Raw genomic sequence first — 23,400 nt, forward strand, 5'->3', positions numbered from 1 at the left:
GAATTGAATAATGAGAACACATGGACACAGGAAGGGGAACATCACACTCCAGGGACTGTTGTGGGGTGGGGGGAGGGGGGTGGGATAGCATTAGGAGATACACCTAATGCTAAATGATGAGTTAATGGGTACAGCACACCAACATGGCACATGGATACATATGTAACAAACCTGCACATTGTGCACATGTACCCTAAAACTTAAAGTACAATAAAAAAAAAAAAAAACTGTAAGGGAAGGATGATGGTAATTTGATCAAAGAAAACTTCATGGAAGTGCAATTTGATTTTCCAAGGGTTTTAGCATGAAGCCATAGGCTAAAATGAAAAGATAAACTGTTGTTGCATATTTTGACCTTATGAAATAATTTACTGTTTCATTTCAAAGTGGGTAAAGGATAACTTAAGAAAAGTATACCCCAATAAAATATATTTAGCCAACACAAAAACGCTACACAGAAAGACAAATTATCAACTTGTCTTTTTATCACAGAAACGAACATTTATTGTTAACAGTATTTTTTCAGGTGCTGATTCTTTGTTGGAAAACATCTTTTTCACTGCCATGACAAAATCTGAACATTAAATTCTGAAAGACTGGCCTTATTACATACAGCAAAATTGCAGGAGACAGTTTAAAAGATTAAAAGAAAAACATTCTAATGCTACACTCCTTAATAAAAATCCAGGAAACAACTTCTAAGTTTAAATACGTCTGTTTTTATTAAAGAAAGTATAAAACATTGGATTCTAGATTTTCAAACACTACTATTTTAAGAATCAGTCAAATCAGTCTGGTCGCTTCATACTGCCAACATGTCCAATACTTCCGTCTTACTATATTTCTAAAAAATCTTGAATTCTGAAAAATAGAAAAAAAATGTAAATTGCTGACCCCAACAGTTTTTAAAAAGCTTAAGTATGATTAAATAAACATACCCAAATTTACCATAACCATTTTTAAGTGTACAACTCTGTAGTGTATATTCATTGTTGTGCAGTTAATCTCCAAAACTGGAGACAGCGTCCTGTTGTCCAGGCTAGAGTGCAGTGGCCCGATGACACCTCACTGCAACCTCCACTTTCCAGATTCAAGCGATTCTCCTGCCTCAGTCTCTCATATAGCTGGGATTACAGGTGGGCGCCACCATGCCTGGCTAATTTTTGTATTTTTAATAGAGACGGGTTTTTGCCATGCTGGCCAGGTTGGTCTCAAACTCCTAAACTCAAGTGATCCGCCTGCCTTGGCCTCCCAAAGTGCTGGGATTACAGGCGTGAGCCACTGTGTACGGCCTCCAAAACTTTCATGCCATGAAAAACTCTCTATCTACCAAACAATTCCCCCTACCCACTTCCCAAGTCCTTGGTAACCAGCATTCTACTTTCTGTCACTGTGAATTTTACTATTCTAAGTACCTCTTACAAGTGGAATAATATAGTATGTCCTTGTAATTGGCTTATTTCTCTAAGCATCATGTCCTCAAGATTCATCTATATGACCGAGTTTTCTTCCTTTTTAGGGCTGAATGATATTCCATTGTGTTTATCTACTCATTCACTGATGGATGCTTGGGTTGTATACCCTTGACTATTATGAATAGTGCTGCTATAAACATGAGTACAAAAAGACCTGGCTTTCATTCTTTTCTATGTATACCCAGAAGGATTAAGTAATAGATATGAGTAACACCTAATTTATTATGTTAACGACTTAGAGATCATGCTCATTGCAATAAACATTATTAACAAAGCCTAATTTAAGTAAGCAGGCATTTTAAAGTCCATGTGTTATTGAACTTTTACCTCTACCACACTAGTACAGAAGACATTAATGAAACTTCTTGGGCCTTCCTTGAGGTCTTTCCGTTTTTCTTTCCATTTCCCTTTTCTGCTGATGTGCCTTAAACCTCTCAGCCATAGATACAAGCTCCTCTGGAATACTCTGAAATTATTCAACATGTTGTCATTAGGATTCTGAGTTCTTTTCTACAACACTAAAATGCATCCAAATCATTTCAGATAATCGCACAGCTGGTTACATGACATCCTTTAAACAGAAACGGGTATTTCGATTAAACTCTACATCCATCTACAGGCTATAAAATTTGCTGCTTCAGCTGTTTCCAAGTGCCCTTAATGTGCCTTTATATGGTAGCATTTTCTACATATTCTTCTTACCTCTGAGCCTGAATATGTTCCCCCTGCTGGAACATTTACCCCATCTTCTACAACTCTCCCCACCTCCACTCTACTGATTTCTTCCTTGGCGGGGCTTTCATTGCTCACCCCCATTAGGTTAAGTTTCCCAGTTATATGCTCCCATAGTTTCTTATCATTGCCATGCTAAAGCCCTGAAAACGTGTTGAAAACTTATTTGAAGTTTCCTGATAAATAGCAAGCCATAGTACCTGGCATAACTGACTGAGAAACTGATAACAGGTAAGTTTCTAATGAATTGCATAGTCTCACCTGATTTGCTCTTTCCAGAATATTAATCAATTCAGAGGCAACCCTCCAATCATTTCTAGTCAAAGTTGTAATGGAAACACCAGTCCTCCTTTAGTGTGGGGGAAAAAACTCATGTCATCTCATATATAATATGTATTCATTATTCAGTTAATACAGAATAAGACAAAGGAAAACTTTTTCACAGAAGCTGGAATGTATTAAGATTTAGGGTCAAACAGATTTGGAATCTAAATCTGCTGTGGTTTAAACAGCAAAGGGGGTATATGATGGTACCTCTCTTTTATTTATTTATTTATTTAGTTATTTTTTGAGACGGAGTCTTGCACTGTTGCCCAGACTGGAGTGCAATGGCGCAATCTCGGCTTACTGCAACCTCTGCCTCATGGGTTCGAGTGATTCTCCTGCCTCAGCCTCCTGAGTAGCTGTGACTACAGGCGCCTGCCACCACGCCCAGGTAAATTTTTTGTATTTTTAGTAGAGACGGGGTTTCACCGTTGTTAGCCAGGATGGTCTTGATCTCCTGACCTCATGATCCACCTGCCTCGGCCTCCCAAAGTGCTAGGATTACAGACGTAAGCCACCATGCCCGGCCCAGTGGTAGCTCTCTTAAGAGGAAAAAGGTCTTCTCATGTCCATACCAATTTGTCAATAACCTTCAGAGTAACCACTGGGTACAGAGCTCAGTGGTGACACTAGATATAAAACACATAGAACCAGATATAAGAAGCTAATCATGGATGGAATCTGGTTGAGTCTGGAATAAGCCAAATGAACAGGGATAAATAAAGTAGCAAGTAGAATCTGGGAAGTAGCTGAAAAATTATAGGTAATAGAATAAAATGGTTTTCTGGGCAAGAAGTTTGTGAGAGGAATAAGGAGAATCTAGAATTGGCCTTTCATGGGTGGACTAAGCTTACTTACCCTGCTCTTCCCGTGCGCCCTATTCGGTGTACATATTCTTCAATATTCCGTGGAAAGTCAAAATTATAGACATGTGTAACGTCATGGACATCAAGTCCTCTAGAGGCTAGATCAGTTGCAATTAGTATTCTCACTTTGCCTAAAAAGTAAAGCCCAATGAACACTGAACCATTCTGGTATAAACCAACCCAAGGTCTAAAAAGTATATTTGCCCTAACTAATTTAATCAATTTTATTTCTTACTGTTTACATTAAAATGCTTACTTTGTAAAAGTGGAAAAGTAACTGCCAGCAAGTTACAAGATACCACGGTTCAGCAAATGGGTCCTAAACCCTTCGAACCATGACAGAAAGATATTTTTCAGATAACTTCAGATATATTTTCTGTTGCATATTAATACCTTCATATCCAAGTTTAAAGTCTTTTGTGTTTATTTAATGCTTAAAGGCAGATTAATGTTTAGAGCTCTAATGAGTGTAGTTTTAGGATAGAGAAGGTGAGGACAGATCTTAGAAATAAACGGGTTTCATGAAAAGATGTCACTCAGCCAAGCCCAGGTATTGCATTAATTTTAAACTGTATGAAATATTAATTACATAAACATACCTGTTTTAAAGTTCTCTAATGCTTTCTCCCGATCTCTCTGTTCTCTATCTCCGTGCAGAGACTCTATTGATATATTTCCAAGTATTAGGTCACTTGATAAGTGATCCACACTGAAGCAAAAGATAAACTCAGCATTCTTAGGTGCTTATTCTAATGCCACCAGTTTTACTTCTGTTAGCAAAAATCTAAAGTAACATAACAGACTTAGCACTCCCATTTGAAATTAGTATACAAATAGAAATGATCCTAATCAATTTAATTAATTATAATGGACACACAAGAAAAAATACCTACACAGCTTTTCGAGAAACGAAGACGATGACTTTGTCTGTGGATGACATACTCTGTAGAAAAGTTTGCATGTGACTCCATTTCTCTTCCTCGGTGGTTACAATTATATTTTGCTTCACTGAACTTACAGCCTAAAGGATTCAAAGAACATAGTTCATCAAGTTCCTCATGATTGAGGGTGAGACCGCATACATCAGCTCAAAATGCATCTTCTCTCTCATTGGTTAATGTTTTTAATAAACTGCTAAGCAAAATGGCAGACGTCCTAAAAAAAATTACCTGTTTCTACTCAAGATTTGTATCTTAGATGTCACTTAACCTCAAAATACTATTGGTACCATTCCTTCAACCAACTATTTGTCTCTAATCATTTTATTTCATTTACTTATTTTTGAGACAGAGTCTCACTCTGTCGCCCAGGCTGGAGTGCAGTGGCGCAATGTCTGTAACCATTTTATAAAACAAATGTTAAATGGATCACCATTTGTAAATCCCTAATGAAATGAGGGGTGTAGGCAATGACCCATTATTATTAATGATTAAATGAAAGGCCAATTTCATTTATTAATGATTAAGCAAAACCCAGAAAGAGAACTTTATATATTATAATGGAGGGTTCTCCCTGACAACATATGAACCCAATATTCAGTCTTAACTTCATAAAGGGAACAGACTTACATTTATATATATATGTAGACTTATGTTTAGACCCTGATTCTAAAGGGTTAAAATTAGGTGTCAGAAAAATATAAACCCTGACTTTGCTGGGTGCAGTGGCTCACACCTGTAATCCCAGCACTTTGGGAGGCCAAGGGGGGCAATCACCTGAGGTCAGGAGTTTGAGACCAGCCTGGCCAACATGGCAAAACCCTGTCTCTACTAAAATACAAAACTTAGCCAGGAGTGGTAGCCATGCTTGTAATCCTAGCTACTCAGGAGGCTGAGGCACGAGAATCACTTGAACCCAGGAGGCAGAGGTTGCAGTGAGCTGAGATCACCCCAATGCACTCCAGCCTGGGCAATAGAGTGAGACTCTGTCACACACAAAAAAATTATATATATATAGGCCCTGACTAGAGGTTGATGGTATTAGCTGATTATTGAAATTTCAAATGAGATAATGGTATTATAGCTCTATTAAAACTATATGCAAGTGTGATTTGCCCTAACACTAGGGAGTGGGCAGACTAGGCACACCAAAACTAGCTATCTTCAGAATTTTCATAAGAAATGTTAAACAATAGTAATAAAAAAAGCTTACAACTAGATCCAATGTACCAACATAGACAATCATTGGTTCTTTCAAATAAGATTGTGCGAGGCGATGAACTGAATGAGGCCATGTAGCACTGGGAATACAAGTTACAAACATTACAATTTTGTTGTAAAAATAGTACTGTTTCCTTAAGCATGCTATGAATCAAGTTACTCATGAAAGACAAATCTAGTACTTCTTATTTTTTCAACAAGTAAGGCAAATTTAACAGTTAATTCACTGATTACTCAACTACTGTAAAGCTATTAGACGAAACAAATATGTTTAATAAATAGGTTTTTGGCTGGGCCCAGTGGCTCACGCCTGTAATCCCAGCACTTTGGGAGGCCAAGGCGGGTGGATCACCTGAGGTCAGGAGTTCAAGACTAGTCTGGCCAACATGATAAAACCCCATCTCTACTGAAAATACAAAAATTAGCTAGGTGTGTTAGCGGGCGCCTGTAATCCCAGCTACTCTGGAGGCTGAGGCAGGAAAATGGCTTGAGCCCAGGAGGCGGAGGTTGCAGTGAGCGAAGATTGTGTCATTGTACTCCAGCCACTGCAACAAAAGCGAAACTCCGTCTCATAAATAAGTAAATAAATACTAGGTTTTTATGAACCAAAGGATACCTGTACACCTTCAACTAAATACTAATCTATGAAAAGGTAAGGCCATGTGTGGTGGCTCATGCCTGTAATCCCAGCACTTTGCGAGGCTGAGGAGAGGCGGATCACTTGAGGTCAGGAGTTCGAGACCAGCCTGGTCAACATGGGGAAACTCTGTGCCTACTAAAAATACAAAAATAAGTCAGGTGTGGTGGCGAGTGCCTATAATCCCAGCTACTCGGGAGGCTGAGGTAGAAGAATCGCTTGAATCTGGGAGGCAGAGGTTGCAGTGAGCAGAGATCACGCCACTGCACTCCAGCCTGGGTGAGAGAGTGAGACTCTGTCTCAAAAAAAAAAAAAAAAAAAGAAAAAGAAAAAAGGTACTAAAAGGGATTACTATTAGGTTAATTTTATCTCTTGGCCTTTATAAATGACAAAAAAATTCCAATTTTTCATAGTGTCAGCAGGCAATACCAAGTATTTAAGCCAAATAAAAATCTTTTTTTTTTTTGAGATGGAGTCTTGCTCTGTCACCCAGGCTGGAGTGCAGTGGCGTGATCTCGGCTCACTGCAAGCTCCACCTCCCAGGTTCATGCCATTCTCCTGCCTCAGCCTCCCAAGTAGCTGGGACTACAGGCGCCCGCCACCACTCCTGGGTAAATTTAGTAGAGATGGGGTTTCACCGTGTTAGCCAGGATGGTCTTGATCTCCTGACCTCGTGATCCGCCCGCCTCGGCCTCCCAAAGTGCTGGGATTACAGGCGTGAGCCACGGCACCTGGCCATAAAAATATTTTAAAAGGTTGTTGGCTCATGCCTATAATCCCAGCACTTTGGGAGGCTTAGGTGGGTGGATCACTTGAGCTCAGGAGTTCAAGACTAGCCTGGGCAACATGGTGAAAACCCTGTCTCTACAAAAAATACAAAAACTAGCTGGGTGTGGTGGCATGCACCTGTAGTTCCAGTTACTCAGATGGCTGAGGTGGGAGAATCACTTGAGCTGGGAAGGCTGAGACTGCAGTGAGCCAAAATGGTGCCACTGCACTCCATCCTGGGTGACAGAGTGAGACCCTGTCTCAAAACACAAAACAAAACAAACCTTCAAAATATACTGATCAAAGAATATCTGCATTTAAATATTTCCTCAACTATATATAAAATAATGAAAGTGACCACTTTTTATACCTTCACAGTAATTCAGTAAAATCTCTCTTTTCTTGGGCTGGGCATCGTGGCTCAAGCTTGTAATCCCAGCACTTTGGGAGGCCTAGACAGATGGATCACCTGAGGTCAGGAGTTTGAGACCAACCCGGCCAACATGGCGAAACCCTATCAGTAAAAATACAATAATTAGCTGGGCATGGTGATGTGTGCCTGTAGTCCCAGCTACTCAGGAGGCTGAGACAGGAGAATCGCTTGAACCCAGGAGGCAGAGATTGCAGTGAGCCGAGATCGCGCTGCTGCACTCCAGCTTGAGTGTCAGCGAGACTTTGTCTCAAAATAAATAAATACATTCACTTTTCTTGAAATAGGAAGGTTATTTGTAATAAAACTATGTGAGGGGATTTTGTATTTTTTAAATTTTATGTTATTTATACTAATAAAGACAAAGTATATAAGTCCAGGATATATCATTCTTTTTTTTTTTTTGAGACAGATTTTCACTCTTGTTGCCCAGACTGGAGTGCAGTGGCATAATCTTGGCTCACTGCAACCTCTACCTCCCAGGTTCAAACGATCCTCCTGCCTCAGTCTTCTCAGTAGCTGGGACTACAGGTGTGTGCCACTATGCCCGGCTAAGTTTGTATTTTTAGTAGAGACGAGGTTTCACCCTGTTGGCCAGGCTGGCCTCAAACTCCTGACCTCAGGTGATCCACCCACCTTGGCCTCCCAAAGAGCTGGGATTATAGGCATGAGCCAGTTTGCCCAGCCAATGTTGTTATTTATACTAATAAAGACAAAGGATATAAGCCTAGGAGATATCATTCTTTATAGATCACTCTATATTCAAATAATAATTGCTTCCTGTTTTATTGTGAGCAATAAGTATTCAGTAATCAAATGCTTATCTCCTTAGACAAGTGAACTCTTTATTCAAAAGTGAGACCTTACTATGATAAGTAAATGCTTGTGTTGAAATCCCTATCTGTAACTTAGGAAACCCAATAGTCATGAATAAGCACTTATTGTTACACTGTTCTACTTCCAATGTAGAACACATTTTGCACACAGTAATTAGGCATATACCTACCTGGTCATAACTGTCTGTCTATCTGGGCGCACATCTAACAAAATCTTCATTATCTGGGGTTCAAATCCCATGTCCAACATCTTGTCTGCTTCATCTAAAACCTGCATTGACAAAAAAGAATGTGGTTAGATTAGATATGGGAGGCAGGTAATAACACATATGCTTTCTTTATTAGTAGAACACTAAGAAAGGCTTTTCTCATTTCCCCTAGTACTTAAGCCACGATTTTAATTTCTCCAAAGGTCAGAATACTAAGCAATTTGTCATTGCACGTCGTCTACATGGATTTTTGTTGGCTTTCCAATACCTTCCAAATCTCCTTAAACAAAATTTTAAGTGTCTAAAATATCCAAGTAGATTTTAATTACTGTGTACCTATTTTCCAAAATTTAAAGTAAACATGCATGATAATTTCAAATAGAAGTCTTAATTCTTTCAACATGCTAAAGAGAATGAGAAATATTCCCAGAGCCATTATAAAATCGACAGCCATAGCCTGGCGTGGTGGGTCACGCCTGTCATCCCAGCACTTTGGGAGGCCGAGGCAGGCAGATCACCTGAGGTTAGGAGTTTAAGACCAGCCTGGCCAACATGGTGAAACCTCGTCTCTACTAAAAAGAAAAAATTAGCCAGGTGTGGTGGTGGGAGCCTGAAGTCCCAGCTACTTGGAAGGCTGAGGCAGGAGAATCACTTGAACCTGGCAGGCAAAGGTTGCAGTGAGCCAAGATCATGCCACAGCACTCCAGCCTGGGCAACAAGAGCAAAACTGTGTCTCAAAATAAAAAAATAAAAAATAAAATTGACAGCCATTCTAAAAGAAACTGATACCCAAGCACTTGGGAGTTGATTAAAACTATTAAAAGCTCAAGGGCAGGGAAGAGAAAATAAAATAATAGTTCAGTCATTTTTTATTCTTTGAGATGGAGTTTCGCTCTTGTTGACGAGGCTGGAGTGCAATGGCATGATCTTGGCTCACTGCAACCTCCGCCTCCCAGGTTCAAGTGATTCTCCTGTCTCAGCCTCCAGAGTAGCTGGGATTACAGGTGCATGCCACCACACGTGGCTAATTTTTATATTTTTAGTAGAGATGGAGTGTCATCATATTGGTCAGGTTGGTCTCGAACTCCTGACCTTAGATGATCCACCTGCCTCGGCCTCCCAAAGTGCTCGGATTACAGGCGTGACCCACTGCGCCCGGCCAGTTCAGTTATTTTTGAACCCAGCATCCCAAACCCCTATTTCCATGATTACCAAGTAGGTTATATTCTTCAGATTGACAAAGTTATTCATTTGCAGATCATTCAATCTTCCGGGAGTTGCAATTATGATATCTACACCTTTTCTAAGCTCTTCTATTTGTTCATCTCTATTTCCGCCACCATATACACAAACACTTAAAAAGAAAAAAATCTAAAGGTTAATGTTTAGGCACAGAATATCTCATTACAACTTAAAATCCAATAAAAGGGATAAAAATCAATTATCAGGTACCTTTAGGGGTATCTGCCCCTTTCTGAGAATTATGTACACCCATCAATCCATAATGTTGTATCTTAAAAGAGCAATATTTGTACCATCACCTGACCCAGGCTCTGATTGATTAGAGTAGTGCTAAATGCCTGACCCATGTTGAGCCATTTGGATTCTCTGAATGTGCGAAAAATGATGGGGAAGATGTATAAAGCTACAAATGATTAAAATATGATACTGGTGAAGGAATGGAAAAAAAAAAATTACCTACCTCCGAAGCCCTTTATATGAATATTTGCAACATTCTCCTTCTACTTGAAGTGCTAATTCCCGAGTGGGAGTTAGAACTAACATGCCGGGTCTATTCCTTTGACCTTTAAGGCTTTGGAGAGAAAACAGATTAATATTAAATTACTTGTCTCAGATGCACGGTACATTTATTCAGTGCCATCAAGATTTGTAGCAACAAGCCAGGCGTGGTGGCTCACGCCTGTAATCCCAGCACTTTGGGAGGCCAAGGCGGTCGGATTACCTGAGGTCACGAGTTTGAGACCAGCCTAGCCAACATGGTGAAACCCCATCTCAACTAAAAATACAAAAAATTAGCCAGACATGGCAGCAGGCACCTGTAATCCCAGCAACTTGGGAGGCTGAGGCAGGAGAATCACTTGAACCCAGGAGGCGGAGGTTGCAGTAAGCCAGGATCGCACCACTGCACTCCAGCCTGGGCAATAAGAGCGAAACTCTGTCTCAAAAAAAAAAAACTTGTAGCAATGAGTATCAGTTAGACATAGTCAGACTATGCCTTTTTGTGAGACGGTATATGATTAAAAGTAGTCTCTATATATTATAGACTTTGCTAATTATGATCTATGTACCTAAAAAATGGCTGATATTACATAGAATATGCCAAATTCCCCATAAGAAAATGTACTATTTTCTCAGATTTAAGATTGCTTTACTGAGAGATTAGTGTTAGTTTCTATATACTTTTTCTTATTACAAAAGCAATACATATTTACCATAAAGTAGGGAAATTAAAAAAAGCCACACACCCTAAAACCCAACTTCCCAATACCAGCCTTTTGTTTAACAGGATCTTTTCATTAACATTTAAAATGTCAAATATTTTATCATGGAATAGATAAGTGTATTGGACGTAGTTTAAACAGTTTCCACTGTTTCACTACTAAGGCTTTTGGTAGATATTACCTATTGCCTCCTAAAAATGTTTTGCCAATTTATACTTTCACCAGCACAATCTAAGTGTCTAATTCCTTGCATCTTCTCTGAAGCTAGGCATTACCTTTGGATCAAGCAATAGGTAAAGAAACTTTAATTACATTTTTGATATCTAAATCTATTAAACCTCTATAAGAAGAAACCAGCCATAGGAATTCTTACGTGGGTTGAAGGTCCAGATGAATAAATCCAGGCATTAAATAACACAACGTCTTTCCTGTTCCAGTCTGGGCTACTCCTATAAGATCTATTCCTTGCAACACAATGGGCCATGCCTGTGACTGAAACGGAATGATAAACATTAACACAAAAAGTACATCTTTTACTGGGCGCGGTGGCTCACGCCTGTAATCGCAGCACTTTGGGAGGCCGAGGCGGGCAGATCTCCTGAGGTCGGGAGTTCAAGACTAGCCTGACCAACATAGAGAAACCCCGTCTCTACTAAAAATACAAAAATTAGCTGGGCATGGTGGCACATGTCTGTAATCCCAGCTACTAGGGAGGCTGAGGCAGGAGACTTGCTTGAACCCAGGAGACAGAGGTTGTGGTGAGCCGAGATTGCACCATTGCATTCCAGCCTGGGCAACAACAGCAAAACTGTCTCAAAAAAAAAAAAAGTACATATTTTTTGCCAACTGTTCCTTCTTTTCCAGCTCCAAACTTCTTTCAACAAAGATTTTTTGAACTCTAGAGAGAAGGTGCTGGGGGAATGCTAAGAGACAGTTGCTCCCTGGTGTCTTCTAACAGTCAGATATCACTGGATTCGAAGAAAAACATTGAGTGAAATATTGTAATGAATGAAAGCATACCTGAATAGGTGTTGGCTTTTGAAAACCTGCCTTTTTAATGGTTTCCATAACCTCAGGATAACATTGAAAGGCGTCATCAAATGTGCAGGTAGGATTGGGGATAGGTCGTTTCTCCCCATCCTTCAAGTCATCCCACGTTATATTAAAATTTTCTTTCCTTCAAAGAATAAAAAACATCAGTGGCTTTCCTCACTTTACTCCCCAAGCAAGACATTCTCCAAAATCAGTTCTGGTCTTATCTAGAAATTCAACTGCAACTGATTAAAATGAGACTGTTAGGGAAGTTATAATGAAATGCATAAAGAAATAGAAGCAGGAGTCCATCTGTCTCTTATCTAAGAATAGTTGCAATGGGAAAGTTAAAAACATTATACATTAGTAGGTCAATGAATGTTTCATGGATCAAAGATGAGGAGCCTGAAAATCATGCTTCATAAATTAAAACCAGATTTGGCAAACATTGTGGGCCTACGATGTTCCACACGTATTTCATTAATGCATCCTTAATGATCCTATGTGTTAGGAAGTATTCTCAATTTGACAGGTGATCATACAGTAAGTTACCCTGCTCCTCACCTTAACCGTTCTGCTATTCCATGCATCTCTTAGTTTTATCGGACTTTAATAGTAAGAAAAACCATTGCAATTAAAACCTTCCAGCCGGGCGCGGTGGCTCATGCTTGTAATCCCAGCACTTTGGGAGGCCGAGGCGGGCGGATCATGAGGTCAGGAGATCGAGACCACGATGAAACACCGTCTCTACTAAAAATACAAAAAAAAATTAGCCGGGCGTGGTGGCGGGCGCCTGTAGTCCCAGCTACTTGGAGAGGCTGAGGCAGGAGAATGGCGTAAACCCGGGAGGCGGAGCTTGCAGTGAGCCGAGATTGCGCCACTGCACTCCAGCCTGGGCGACAGAGCGAGACTCCGTCTAAAAAAAAAAAAAAAAACCTTCCAATTTCAGGTAACAAGGACTGAAGAGTTTAAGAAATTAACAAGATTAGATCTTTTTTTTTTTCAATTCAACTATTAGAGAAATAATTCTCTAAAATTGCTGTCCAATATAGTAGGCACTAGCCACACATGGCTATTTCAGTATAAACTCATTTGCTCAATTACACCAGCCATACTTTAAGTGCCCGTCTACTCCATTAGACACAAATATAGACCATTTTCCATCACTGCAGGAAGCTTTACTAGACAACAATGTTCTAAAATATCATGTAAGTTGACACATTTTCATTTGAATATTGAAGGCGTAGCCTTCAAATATCATTTCACATTTGCCCAAAGTGTTAATCCCAATAACGTAACTATACAAATACTTACACAACTAGGTAATAAAACTACCCACCTCCAACTATCTGCTTGTACTTTTGACATGGCGCTTGTGGCAGTGGACTCTTTATAAAAGTTTTTCTTAATTGGTGGTAAATCTGAGACAAAGGCAAAAATCCACTTTGATAAATTTTACAGCATCATGAATACTTAGTCAAAGCTACAGAAATCATACTACAATATGTTTTATTTACCATGCATACCATTTGATAGTTCTACACTTTGCCAACGAGGCTTGCTCCCATCGAAGACATGTCCCTCTCTGGAGGTTAGGCACAGTAGCTTACACCTGTAATCCCAGCACTTTGAGAGGCTGGCATGGGAGGATCACTTGAGCCTGGGCAAAACAGTGACACCCTGTCTCTACGGAAAATTTTTAAAGATTAGCCTGGTGGCCAGGCGCAGTGGCTCACACCTGTAATCTTGACACTTCAGGAGGCTGAGGTGGGTGGATCACCTGAGGTCAGGAGTTTGAGACGAGCCTGACCAACATGGTGAAACCTGTCTCTACTAAAAACAAAAAAATACAAAAATTCTCCCGGCACAGTGGCACATGCCTGTAATCCCAGCTACTCAGGAGAGGTGGAGGTTGCATTGAGCCGAGACAGCGCCACTGCACTCCAGCCTGGGCAACAAAAGTGAATCTCTGTCTCAGAAAAAAAAAGGGGCCGGGGGTGGCGGCTCACGCCTGTAATCCTAGCACTTTTGGGAGGCCAAGGCAGGTGGATCACCTGAGATCAGGAGTTCGAGACCAGCCTGGCCAACATAGTGAAACCCCATCTGTACTAAAAATACAAAAAATTAGCCGAGCATGGTGGCAGATGCCTGTAATCCTAGCTACTCAGGAGCCTGAAGCAGGAGAATCACTTGAACCCGGGAGGCAGAAGTTGCAGTGTGCCGAGATTGCGCCACTACACTCCAGCCTGGGCAATAAGAGCGAAACTCTGTTTAAAAAAAAAAAAAATTAGACTGGCATGGTGGTATGTGCCTGTAGTCCCAACTACTTGAGAGGCTGAGGTGGGAGGATCACTTGAGCCTGGGAGATGGAGGCTGGAATGACCTGTGATTTTGCTACTCCACTCTAGCCTAGGCAACAGAGTGAAACCCTCAAAAAAAATTTAATAAAAATTAAAATGAAGCATGCTTTGTAAGACATCAAACACCACAACTGATAAATATACTTTCACACATAATAGTTTGATTATCTTTTCTTTGAAGGTCCATCCAATTACTTTTTTAGAAATTACATTTATATCTTTGGTCTACTCTCTTAAGTTACATTTCTTTTCTTTTCTTTTTTCTTTTTGAGATGGAGTCTTACTCTGTCGCCCAGGCTGGAGTGCAATGATGCAATCTCGGCTCACTGCAACCTCTACCTCCCGGGGTCAAGCGATTCTCCTGCCTCAGCCTCCTGAGTAGATGGGATTACAGGCATATGCCACTGCGCCCAGCTAATTTTTGTATTTTTAGTAGAGATGGGGTTTCACCATATTGCCCAGGCTGGTCTTGAACTCCTGACCTCAGGTGATCCACCAGCCTCGGCCTCCCAAAGTGCTGAGATTACAGGCGTGAGCCACTGGGCCTGGCCTAGCTACATTTCTTAAAAGCTTATTATACCTCTTCCAAACTTAAATCCTTTCCCTGGTCTCTGATCCCAAATCTTCCCAACACAAACTGTTTAGGCCGCACAGGAAACTTAACTTGCAGAGGTCTTGACCAACATAGTAGCAATAACTGTCAATATTTTGGTAACATATTAGTGCTTCTAAATTTTAAATAAAAGATGTTGTATTGCTGCCTCCTCCCGAGAGCCAAGGCTAGTGCTTGAATAATGAAGCATTATCCCCCATATATAATGTTCCATGTGAGAAATCTCATTTAAAATTCAAACAAAAGGGCTGGGTGGGGTGGTTCACGCCTGTAATCCCAGCACTTTGGGAGGCCAGGGCAGGTGGATCACTTGAGGCCAGGGGTTTGAGACCAGCCTGGCCAACATGGCGAAACCCCGTCTCTACTAAAAATATAAAAATTATCTGGGCTTGCTGGCACACATCGTAATCCCAGGTACTTGGGAGACTGAGGCACAGCAATCACTTGAGCCTGGGAGATGGAGGTTGCGGTGAGCCAAGATCATGCCACTGCACTCCAGCCTGGCTGACAGAGCAAGACTCTATCTCAAAAAATAAAATAAAATTCAAACAAGGCTGGGCACAGTGCCTGACATCTGTAATCCCAGCACTTTGGGAGGGTAAGAGGAGAGGATCACTTGAAGCCAGGAGTTCGAGACTAGCCTGGACAGGATAGTGAGACCTCATCTTTAAACTGAAAAATAAAAATCAAAAACAAAATTTAAACAAACAAACAAACAAAATGCTGCTAAGAACTGTAATGCTTCTTGTGATTTAATGGCTTTCCCTTTTTTTTTGCTCTTGTCAACCAGGATACTCCAAGATCTACTTTTACTCAATCACAGCAACAGTGTTAACATATGGTTTGCATGTTTACTCCCTTCCTATTTTTCCATTGGGACTGATTTTTTCCTATTTTATTAGCCCTTTGCAGTGAGTTACCGCTGACAGACTATAAATAGGTTTAATATTTCCCCTATAGCATAAATGACAGCTGACAACATAGAAACTATCATAACCTAGGGACTAATTGCAGCATTTTAGATTTTACTATTTTCATATACATTTCATTACTAAAAATAAAGCATAGACATTGTACAGAGGATAAAAACTGCAGTTAACAGAAACCATATGTAAATATTAGGAAGCAGCACTGACCTGCCCACTTTGTTTTTTGCCATTTCAAACCTTCCTCTCTAATTTGATCCCAATCTATCAATGGCCGATCTCCTGCAACGACGTTGTTATCTGTGCTTCCATCTTTTCCAACAGAAGGTTGGAATGCAGTATCTGTTAAAAACATTTGTATCCATTAGTTTTTTTCTACTTTGTTTTTTAATAACCAGACAATGCTTAAAATATAAAATTTGGGGTTTCTGTACTACATTAACATGACAATCTTGTCATTTGTTATCATTCAACAACTTATAAAAATTTAATTTTATTGGAGAAGGTAAGTAAAATAGCACAAGTCTAATGCTTGCTAAAATATTGTCATACCCACTACTCAGTCGTTACAATAATACTCCTGGGAAGCAGATATCCCAGATGAACAGATGAAGAACCAGGCTTGGTAGCTCACTCCTGTAATACTAGCTAACACTTTGTGAGGCTGGTGGGGAGGATCGCTTGAACTCAGGACTCAAGACTAGCCTAGGCAACGTGGTGAAACCCCATCTCTACTCTACAAAAAATTTAATTAGCTGGGTGTGGTAGCACACACCTGTGGTCCCAGCTACTTGACAGGCTGAGGTGGCAGAATCACTCCCACCCAGGAGGTCAAGGCTATAATGAGCCACGATCACACCACTGCACTCCAGCCTGGAAAACACAGTGAGAACCTGTCTCAAAACAATTTTAAAAATAAAATAAAAATAAAAATAAATAAATGACACAGATACAAAAATAGAATCTTAGACCTTGTCTTTTTCCCCAAGAAACACTAAAAGGCAATGGTGGCTTCTAAACCCAGGTGTCTCTATTCTACTTTCACATTGCATCTAGATATGATTCAGTAATTGTTTTCTCTATTCTAAACAGATCTGAGATTTTTAAAATAACCAAATATTTAAGCAGTTTTCAATGTCGGCCACGAATCTGAAGACAAGACTAGGGTTAGGATCCTGGGACCAATCCTTACTCTACCCACTAACACTAAAGTGTGTGTATTAAAGGGTTATTTCCCTGCTTGCGAGAACTAGATTAATACAAAGACAAAAAATAAGTAAATAAAAATAAAGGGTTATTTCATTTTCACTTACCTGTGGCTAAAAGTAAAACTGCTAGGCATGAACATAGAGCTATGGTATTTTAATTTGAGGAAAAATATTCTGGGCGTTCATTCATAGTAAAAAATCATTAAGACTACATTTATGGCAGCCTAATGCTTTGAATCAGAAAATGAAATCAGGTATAATGGCTTATAACACTGAATGAAATTAAAAATTTTTAAAGGGCTTCAGTGGGAGAAAATTACTTACCAACTCCGCATTCTGAATTGTAATTTTCTTCTAGCTTTTTAACAAAATTGTCTATCACTGCTTTTGCTTTTGTTTGCATTGCCTTGCTGCCAAAAATTTTGACTAATGATTCTGGTTGTTCTTGTATTATCTAGGTACAAGGGGAAAAAGAGGTGAGACTTAAAAGTTCCCTAAAACAAATAAAAAGTTCCCTAAGCCCCTAACCCCTTCCAACAATCACTCAACTTCAAAAACTATTACAGTATAAAGTAAATATAGTATTACTACCAATCAGTGTCTAAATTTCTAGTTAGAGAGGAATACTACTTATATTTACTCTGGGATTTACCTCCTGGTCAGATGGAGAGGGGCAGGACAACCTGAACATTTAAAATTAGATAGCTAGGGAATAAACTCAGCAAATAGTGTAGGGAAATAAGGCATTAACCTGAAAGGTAATATTATTTTGATTCTGAGGTCTCTAACCTATAAAATGGTATTTGTTTCACTAATTTTACAGAATTGTAGGGCTGAAATGACATAATCTATGTGCTATATAGAGAGTTTACTGAACTGCCAGGTTACTTAGGTAAATTTTTAACTTGATGGGATTCTATACTTAACTCATGTATACTGTTAGGGGCTTACATTTACAAGACTGACACATTTTGTGAATAGAATCTACAAGTAACACCTATCAACATCCATAATTTCAAATACCCTAATGGATTCAATATTTATTTAGAAAATACTATACACCAAATTTTGTCTTAGGTTGGCAATTCAAACAATGTTTATCATCTACAGTATTTACAGGCACTACAACTCTATGAGTGCTGAAACGAGGCCATTATGGGATGCTATGGAAAGGGACAGCTACACAGAATGGGGGCCTTAGACTTCCCTGAAAGGCGAGAAGGCATTATTTATGAGGAAAAAGCTATGGTAGCAGCGTGTGTCAGAAAGTGGGTGGAGTACTCAAGGAATTAGGGGAGAGGACACTGGAGGGAGTGAACAGGCCAGAATCAAGTCAACAATTTTAAGGAGTCTAGACTTACAGGCCTGAGATACTATGAAAGGCTTTTACATAGGAAAGGGACACAAATAATGTGTGTTTTAAAATGATTGTTCTAGCCAAGCGCAGTGGCTCACACCTGTAATCCCAGCACTTTGGGAGGCTCAGGCGGGTGGATTATTTGAGGTCAGGAGTTTGAGATCAGCCTGGCCAACATAGTGAAACCCTGTCTCTACTGAAAGTACAAAAATTAGCCAGGCGAGCTGGAAGGGCACCTGTAATCCCAGCTACTCTGGAAGCTAAGGCAGGAGAATCTCTTGAACCCAGGAGGCAGTGGTTGCAGTGAACGAAGATCACACCAGTGCACTTCAGCCTGGGCGACAGAGCAAGACTCCGTCTCAAAAAAGTATAAAAAAATAAAATTATTGTTCTGACCACAGTGGAGAATGATTACAGGATACAAATGGAGGCAGGACATACAGTTAGGGGGGGAAGGCAAATGATGACATTCCCCTTGAGAAGTACAAGAAATAGTCAAGACCTAGCGGTGAATGAGAATAAGGAAATACCAATGTGGATTGTAAACTCAGTGAATGTTGCTACCATTCAGTAAGATTGAGAATACAAGAGCTAGCCAAGTTTCAGGAAGGGGGTTCTCTCTGGATGGAAGACCTTTTGGACATGATGAATAGTCCAGTGATCTCATTCTTATGCAGATCATCTCTACCTCCGACTGGGCCTGGTGGCTTACGCCTGTAATCCCAGCACTTTGGGAGGCAGAGGTGGGCGGATCACCTGAGGTCAGGAGTTCAAGACTAGCCTGGCCAACACGGTGAAACCCCATTTCTACTAAAAATACAAAAATTAGCCAGGCATGGTAGCACGTGCCTGTAATCCCAGCTACTCCAGAGGCTGAGGCAGGAGAATTGCTTGAACCCGGGAGGCGGAGGTTGCAGTGAGCCAAGATCGTGCCACTGCACTCCAGCCTGGGCGACAGAGCGAGACTCTGTCTCAAAAAAAAAAAAAAAAAGATTTTTACCTCCAAGAGTCCCAAAACCTACACCTGGAACAGCTTAAAATTCAGGTGGCTTCTTGAGAATAAGGAGTATGAAGAACTTTGGCAACTTACCTAATTTACCCTAGTATGTTAATAACTCGGCAGAAATTAGAGTTAAGGCCTGGTGTGGTGGCTCATGCCTGTAATCCCATAATCCCAACACTTTGGGAGGCCAAGGCATGTGGATCACTTGAGGCCGGGAGTTGAGAGCAGCCTGGCCAACATGGTAAAACCCCGTCTCTACTAAAAATAAAAAAATAAAAATAAAAAAATTAGCTGGGCTTGGTGGTGGGAGCCTGTAATCCCAGCTACTCAGGAGGCTGAAGCAGGAGAATTGCTTGAACCCAGGAGGTGGAGGTTGTAGTGACCTGATATCACGTCACTGCACTCCAGCCTGGGAGACAGAATGAGGCTGTCTTAAAAAGAAAAGTAGAGTTAGGTACTCCCTTAGAAATGCATGATGCTCTCTTAAGGGCCGAAGAACACAGATGGCTTACTTGGATTGTGGTGTTTGTTGTACTTTCTATATTCTTTATTTTTGACCCACCACGACCTGTTTTTAAAAATAAAGGAATATATTGTTATAAGCTGAAATCAGTAAGTTGAAAATCTACCCATTTTCCTCAACGAACATTCTGTAGTTCTTCCCCCCAAATGCTCCTAGGGTTCAACAATCATTTTTTATTTGGAAAGAGGGAAGTAAGAGGTTCTACTCTAAATTTTGGTGGGTTTTAGGAGACTCTTATCCCAGACAGGTGGAGACTATGGATTCTGTATCAGCTTGCACAAAACCTAATTGGGTCCAAATTGGTGGAGAGGATGTAGAAATTGGAACTCTTTCATACAACTCAACAAATAAGTTTTGAAAAATGTGCAAACACTTGAATAGCCATTTCTCCAATGACATACAAATGGCCAACAGGCATGAGATGTTCAACATCACTAATCAGGTCCATGCAAATTGAAACCACAAAATGATTGTCACCTCACATCTGGTAGGATGACCATTATCAAAAACAGAAAAAAAAGTGTTGGTAAGAATGTGGAGAAATTGCAACCCCTGTGTACTGTTGGTGGGATTGAAAATGGTGCTGCCACTATGGAAAACAGTATAGATTTCCTAAAAAATTAAAAATAGAATTAACATATGATCCAGCAGTCTCACTTGGGGTATACATCCAAAAGAATTTAAAGCAGAGTCTCAAACATATATTGCACTCCCATTTTCATAATAACACTACTGAAGCAAAAGGTGGAAGCTACCCATTTATCATAGACTGATTAACAGATAAAGTAAGGTATATACTTAATAATGGAATACCATTCGGCCTTAGTAAGGAAGAAAATCCTGTCTCATGCTACAAAATGGGTAAGCCTGGAGGATATTATTCTTAGAGAAATGAGCCAATTACAAAGACAATTACTGCATGATTCTACTTATATGGATTATCTAAAGTAATCTAACTCAGAAACAATGTAAATGGTGGTTCCCTGGGATGGGGCAGGAAAAAATGGGGAGCTGTTCAAGGAGTATACAGTTTTAGTCATGCAGGTTCCAGAGATGTGGGGTACAACACTGTGCTTATTGTTAGTATTGTGATATACATTTAAAAGAGGGTATTTCATTTTTTACAATAAAAAAGATGGATCCAGATCCAACATCAAGTGAGTGCTCTGTGGCACAGTGCCCTTTCATCTGCTAAGTGTTAACTTAAGTGATTTTTATTGCAAACCTAGTGGCTTTTTTCATGGAGCATCATTCTTCAGATCTTGAGCCCAAGTCTTCTTTTTTTTTTTTTTTTTTTTTTTTTTTTTTTTTTTTTTTTTTTTTGAGACGGAGTCTCGCTCTGTCGCCCAGGCTGGAGTGCAGTGGCGCAATCTCGGCTCACTGCAAGCTCCGCCTCCCGGGTTCACGCCATTCTCCTGCCTCAGCCTCTCCAAGTAGCTGGGACTACAGGCGCCCGCCACTACGCCCGGCTAATTTTTTTGTATTTTTAGTAGAGACGGGGTTTCACCGTGGTCTCGATCTCCTGACCTCGTGATCCGCCCGCCTCGGCCTCCCAAAGTGCTGGGATTACAAGCGTGAGCCACCGCGCCCGGCCGAGCCCAAGTCTTCTGAAAAGCCAATGAATCTCTGGGTAGCATAGCAATTAGTCTTATGATGCACTATTTTGTAGCAGCCTCCATTTGTTCATTTTTCTCAGGTTTTAAAAATGGTGAAATATACCTAATAGGTAAAATGTGGCAATTTATACTCGGGCTTAATGGCAATTAATGGGGTAATAATTCTAATCATTTTTAAATGCTTTTCAAAACAATTCAGAAATGGGCCGGGCACGGTGGCTTACGTCTGTAATCCCCGCACTTTGGGAGGCCGAGGTGGGTGGATCCACAGGAGTTCGAGACCATCCTGGGTAATATGGTGAAACCTCATCCTTACTAAAAACACAAAAATTAGCCAGGCGTGGTGGCGCACGTCTGTAATTTCAGCTACTAGGGAGCCTGAGGTGCGAGAATCGCTTGAGCCCGGGAGGTGGAAGTTGTAGTGAGCCGAGATCATGCCACACTGCACTCCAGCCGGGGCCACAGAGCTGTCTCCAAAAAAAAAAAAAGAAAAAAAGAAAAAGAAAAAATCAAAAGAAAGAAAAAAATTAAAAATTCAGAATTGAATGTTAACACTCAAGATGTAGTAAGAAAAGGTTTTTTTAACTTTTTAAAAATTAAGGAAACTAATACAACTGCTGTAGGCAGCCCTACAATGATCTTACAGCTTTTCTTTGATTTCTGGCTCTAAATGGTACTCATAGAAAGGCTGATTAAGTTTTGTTTTTCATTCTGGGGTTAGCTGTCTGTTAAAAGGCCTGTTCTAAGCATCCCTCTTCAGCCCTAAGATTTCATAAGTCTTCTAGGAGTTGCTCTCCCAAATACATTGTCTGTATAAACACCAAAAGGTGAATTAAATTACTTTTTTTTTTTTAATTGAGACGGAGTCTTGCTCTGTCACCCAGGCTGGATTGCAGTGGCGCGATCTCAGCTCACTGCCAACTTCTGCCGCCGGGTTCAAGCGATTCTCCCGCCTCAGCCTCCGGAGTATCTGGGATTACAGGCATGTTCCACCACGCCCAGCTATTTATATATATATATATATATATATATATTTTTTTTTTTTTTTTTTTTTTTTTTTTTAGTAGAGACAGGGTTTCGCCATGTTGGCCAGGCTGGTCTCGAACTCCTGATCTTGGGTGATCCGCCCGCCTCGGCCTCCCAAAATGCTGGGATTACAGGCGTGAGCCACTGCGCCCGGCCAGATTAAATTATACTCTATCCCCAGGTTTCACAAATAGCTCTCGGAGAGACCTGAACCTCACTAGGCGGCAGCTGATTGGAGGTGAGGCAGCGGGGAGGAAATGCCTTCGCTCAGGCTCCGCCCCTGGCCCCACCTATCCTGCCTTGCCAGCCACACCCATTCTCACCGATTACCGCGCCGACAAAGTGGTTCTTCAAAGCAAAACACAGCGGCAGTTCCTCGTGACCAGCGGCCACGGCCTCCGGGGGCCTAGAGGGGCCTCTCCAGCGACCACCTCTGCCGACACTATATCCCTCAGGACCTCTTCGATTCAACTCCTCCGCCGGCCTCCTCTCTGGCGCTCGGGACACTGTCGAGCTTCGCCGACTAGCAACGACCCTTGTAGAGGCCTTGGGAGCTCCTCCGTGGTGGGACATTGTTCCAAGAAGGGGCGCGTCCGACGTCGTTGCCGTCCAGCTCTGCACCACCTGACCGTGCCGTCGTAAAACTAGCGTGCCAGGGAAGCCACGCAGCCGCTGCTTAAGGAGCCCGCACGAGGCTAGCCGCCCCACCCGCCCACGACCCCTATCCCGCCCACTTCGCCCTGACTTCACGCAGCCATTGGCCAGTGAGCGTTGTGGGCGGGACTCTCCCAGTTTTAGCCAATCGGCTTTCTGAGCCGTGGGAGCGTGACTTGTCAAT

The 23,400-nt window shown here is 41.0% G+C and overlaps 2 protein-coding genes across 3 annotated transcripts in view; one reads left to right on the forward strand and one right to left on the reverse strand.

The window, feature by feature from the left end:
• CGAS (cyclic GMP-AMP synthase) overlaps nt 1–4,640 on the forward strand; it is a 46,444-nt gene extending 41,804 nt beyond the window's left edge. The window contains exons 5-6 of the mRNA XM_063629964.1: nt 2,769–2,922; nt 4,418–4,640. Of these exons, the coding sequence (XP_063486034.1) occupies nt 2,769–2,886 (118 nt within the window). The 3' untranslated portion in view covers nt 2,887–2,922; nt 4,418–4,640. The remainder of the gene's footprint in view (nt 1–2,768; nt 2,923–4,417) is intronic.
• Nucleotides 701–23,294, reverse strand: DDX43 (DEAD-box helicase 43). Of its 2 annotated transcripts, XM_055256108.2 has the most exons (17): nt 22,886–23,291; nt 19,910–19,965; nt 17,362–17,491; nt 16,040–16,171; nt 13,270–13,351; nt 11,919–12,075; nt 11,272–11,390; nt 10,139–10,249; nt 9,649–9,790; nt 8,398–8,498; nt 5,549–5,636; nt 4,291–4,418; nt 3,997–4,106; nt 3,390–3,528; nt 2,469–2,556; nt 1,803–1,941; nt 701–861 (listed from the first exon to the last, which is right to left on the reverse strand). In XM_055256108.2, the coding sequence occupies exons 1-16, from the start codon at nt 23,133–23,135 to the stop codon at nt 1,828–1,830; spliced, it is 1,947 nt and encodes a 648-aa protein (XP_055112083.2). In that variant the 5' UTR covers nt 23,136–23,291; the 3' UTR covers nt 701–861; nt 1,803–1,827. The 2 variants fall into 2 exon arrangements, with proteins under 2 accessions (XP_055112083.2, XP_055112072.2); XM_055256097.2 differs by lacking the exon at nt 2,469–2,556 and having other exon boundaries at nt 22,886–23,294.
• Between the last annotated feature and the right edge of the window lie 106 nt (nt 23,295–23,400).

Source organism: Symphalangus syndactylus, chromosome 2 (assembly GCF_028878055.3).
Source record: "Symphalangus syndactylus isolate Jambi chromosome 2, NHGRI_mSymSyn1-v2.1_pri, whole genome shotgun sequence".
Lineage (NCBI taxonomy): Eukaryota > Metazoa > Chordata > Mammalia > Primates > Hylobatidae > Symphalangus > Symphalangus syndactylus.

Coding starts and splice junctions, on each gene's coding strand:
- DDX43 (XM_055256097.2), bottom strand. CDS start 23,135: ATGTCCCACCACGGAGGAGCTCCCAAGGCCTCTACAAGGGTCGTTGCT. Junction 17,492..19,909: donor CAACAAACACCACAATCCAA/GTAAGCCATCTG, acceptor CCTTGTACCTAG/ATAATACAAGAACAACCAGA. Junction 862..1,802: donor TCTGTACTAGTGTGGTAGAG/GTAAAAGTTCAA, acceptor TCTATTTTTCAG/AATTCAAGATTTTTTAGAAA.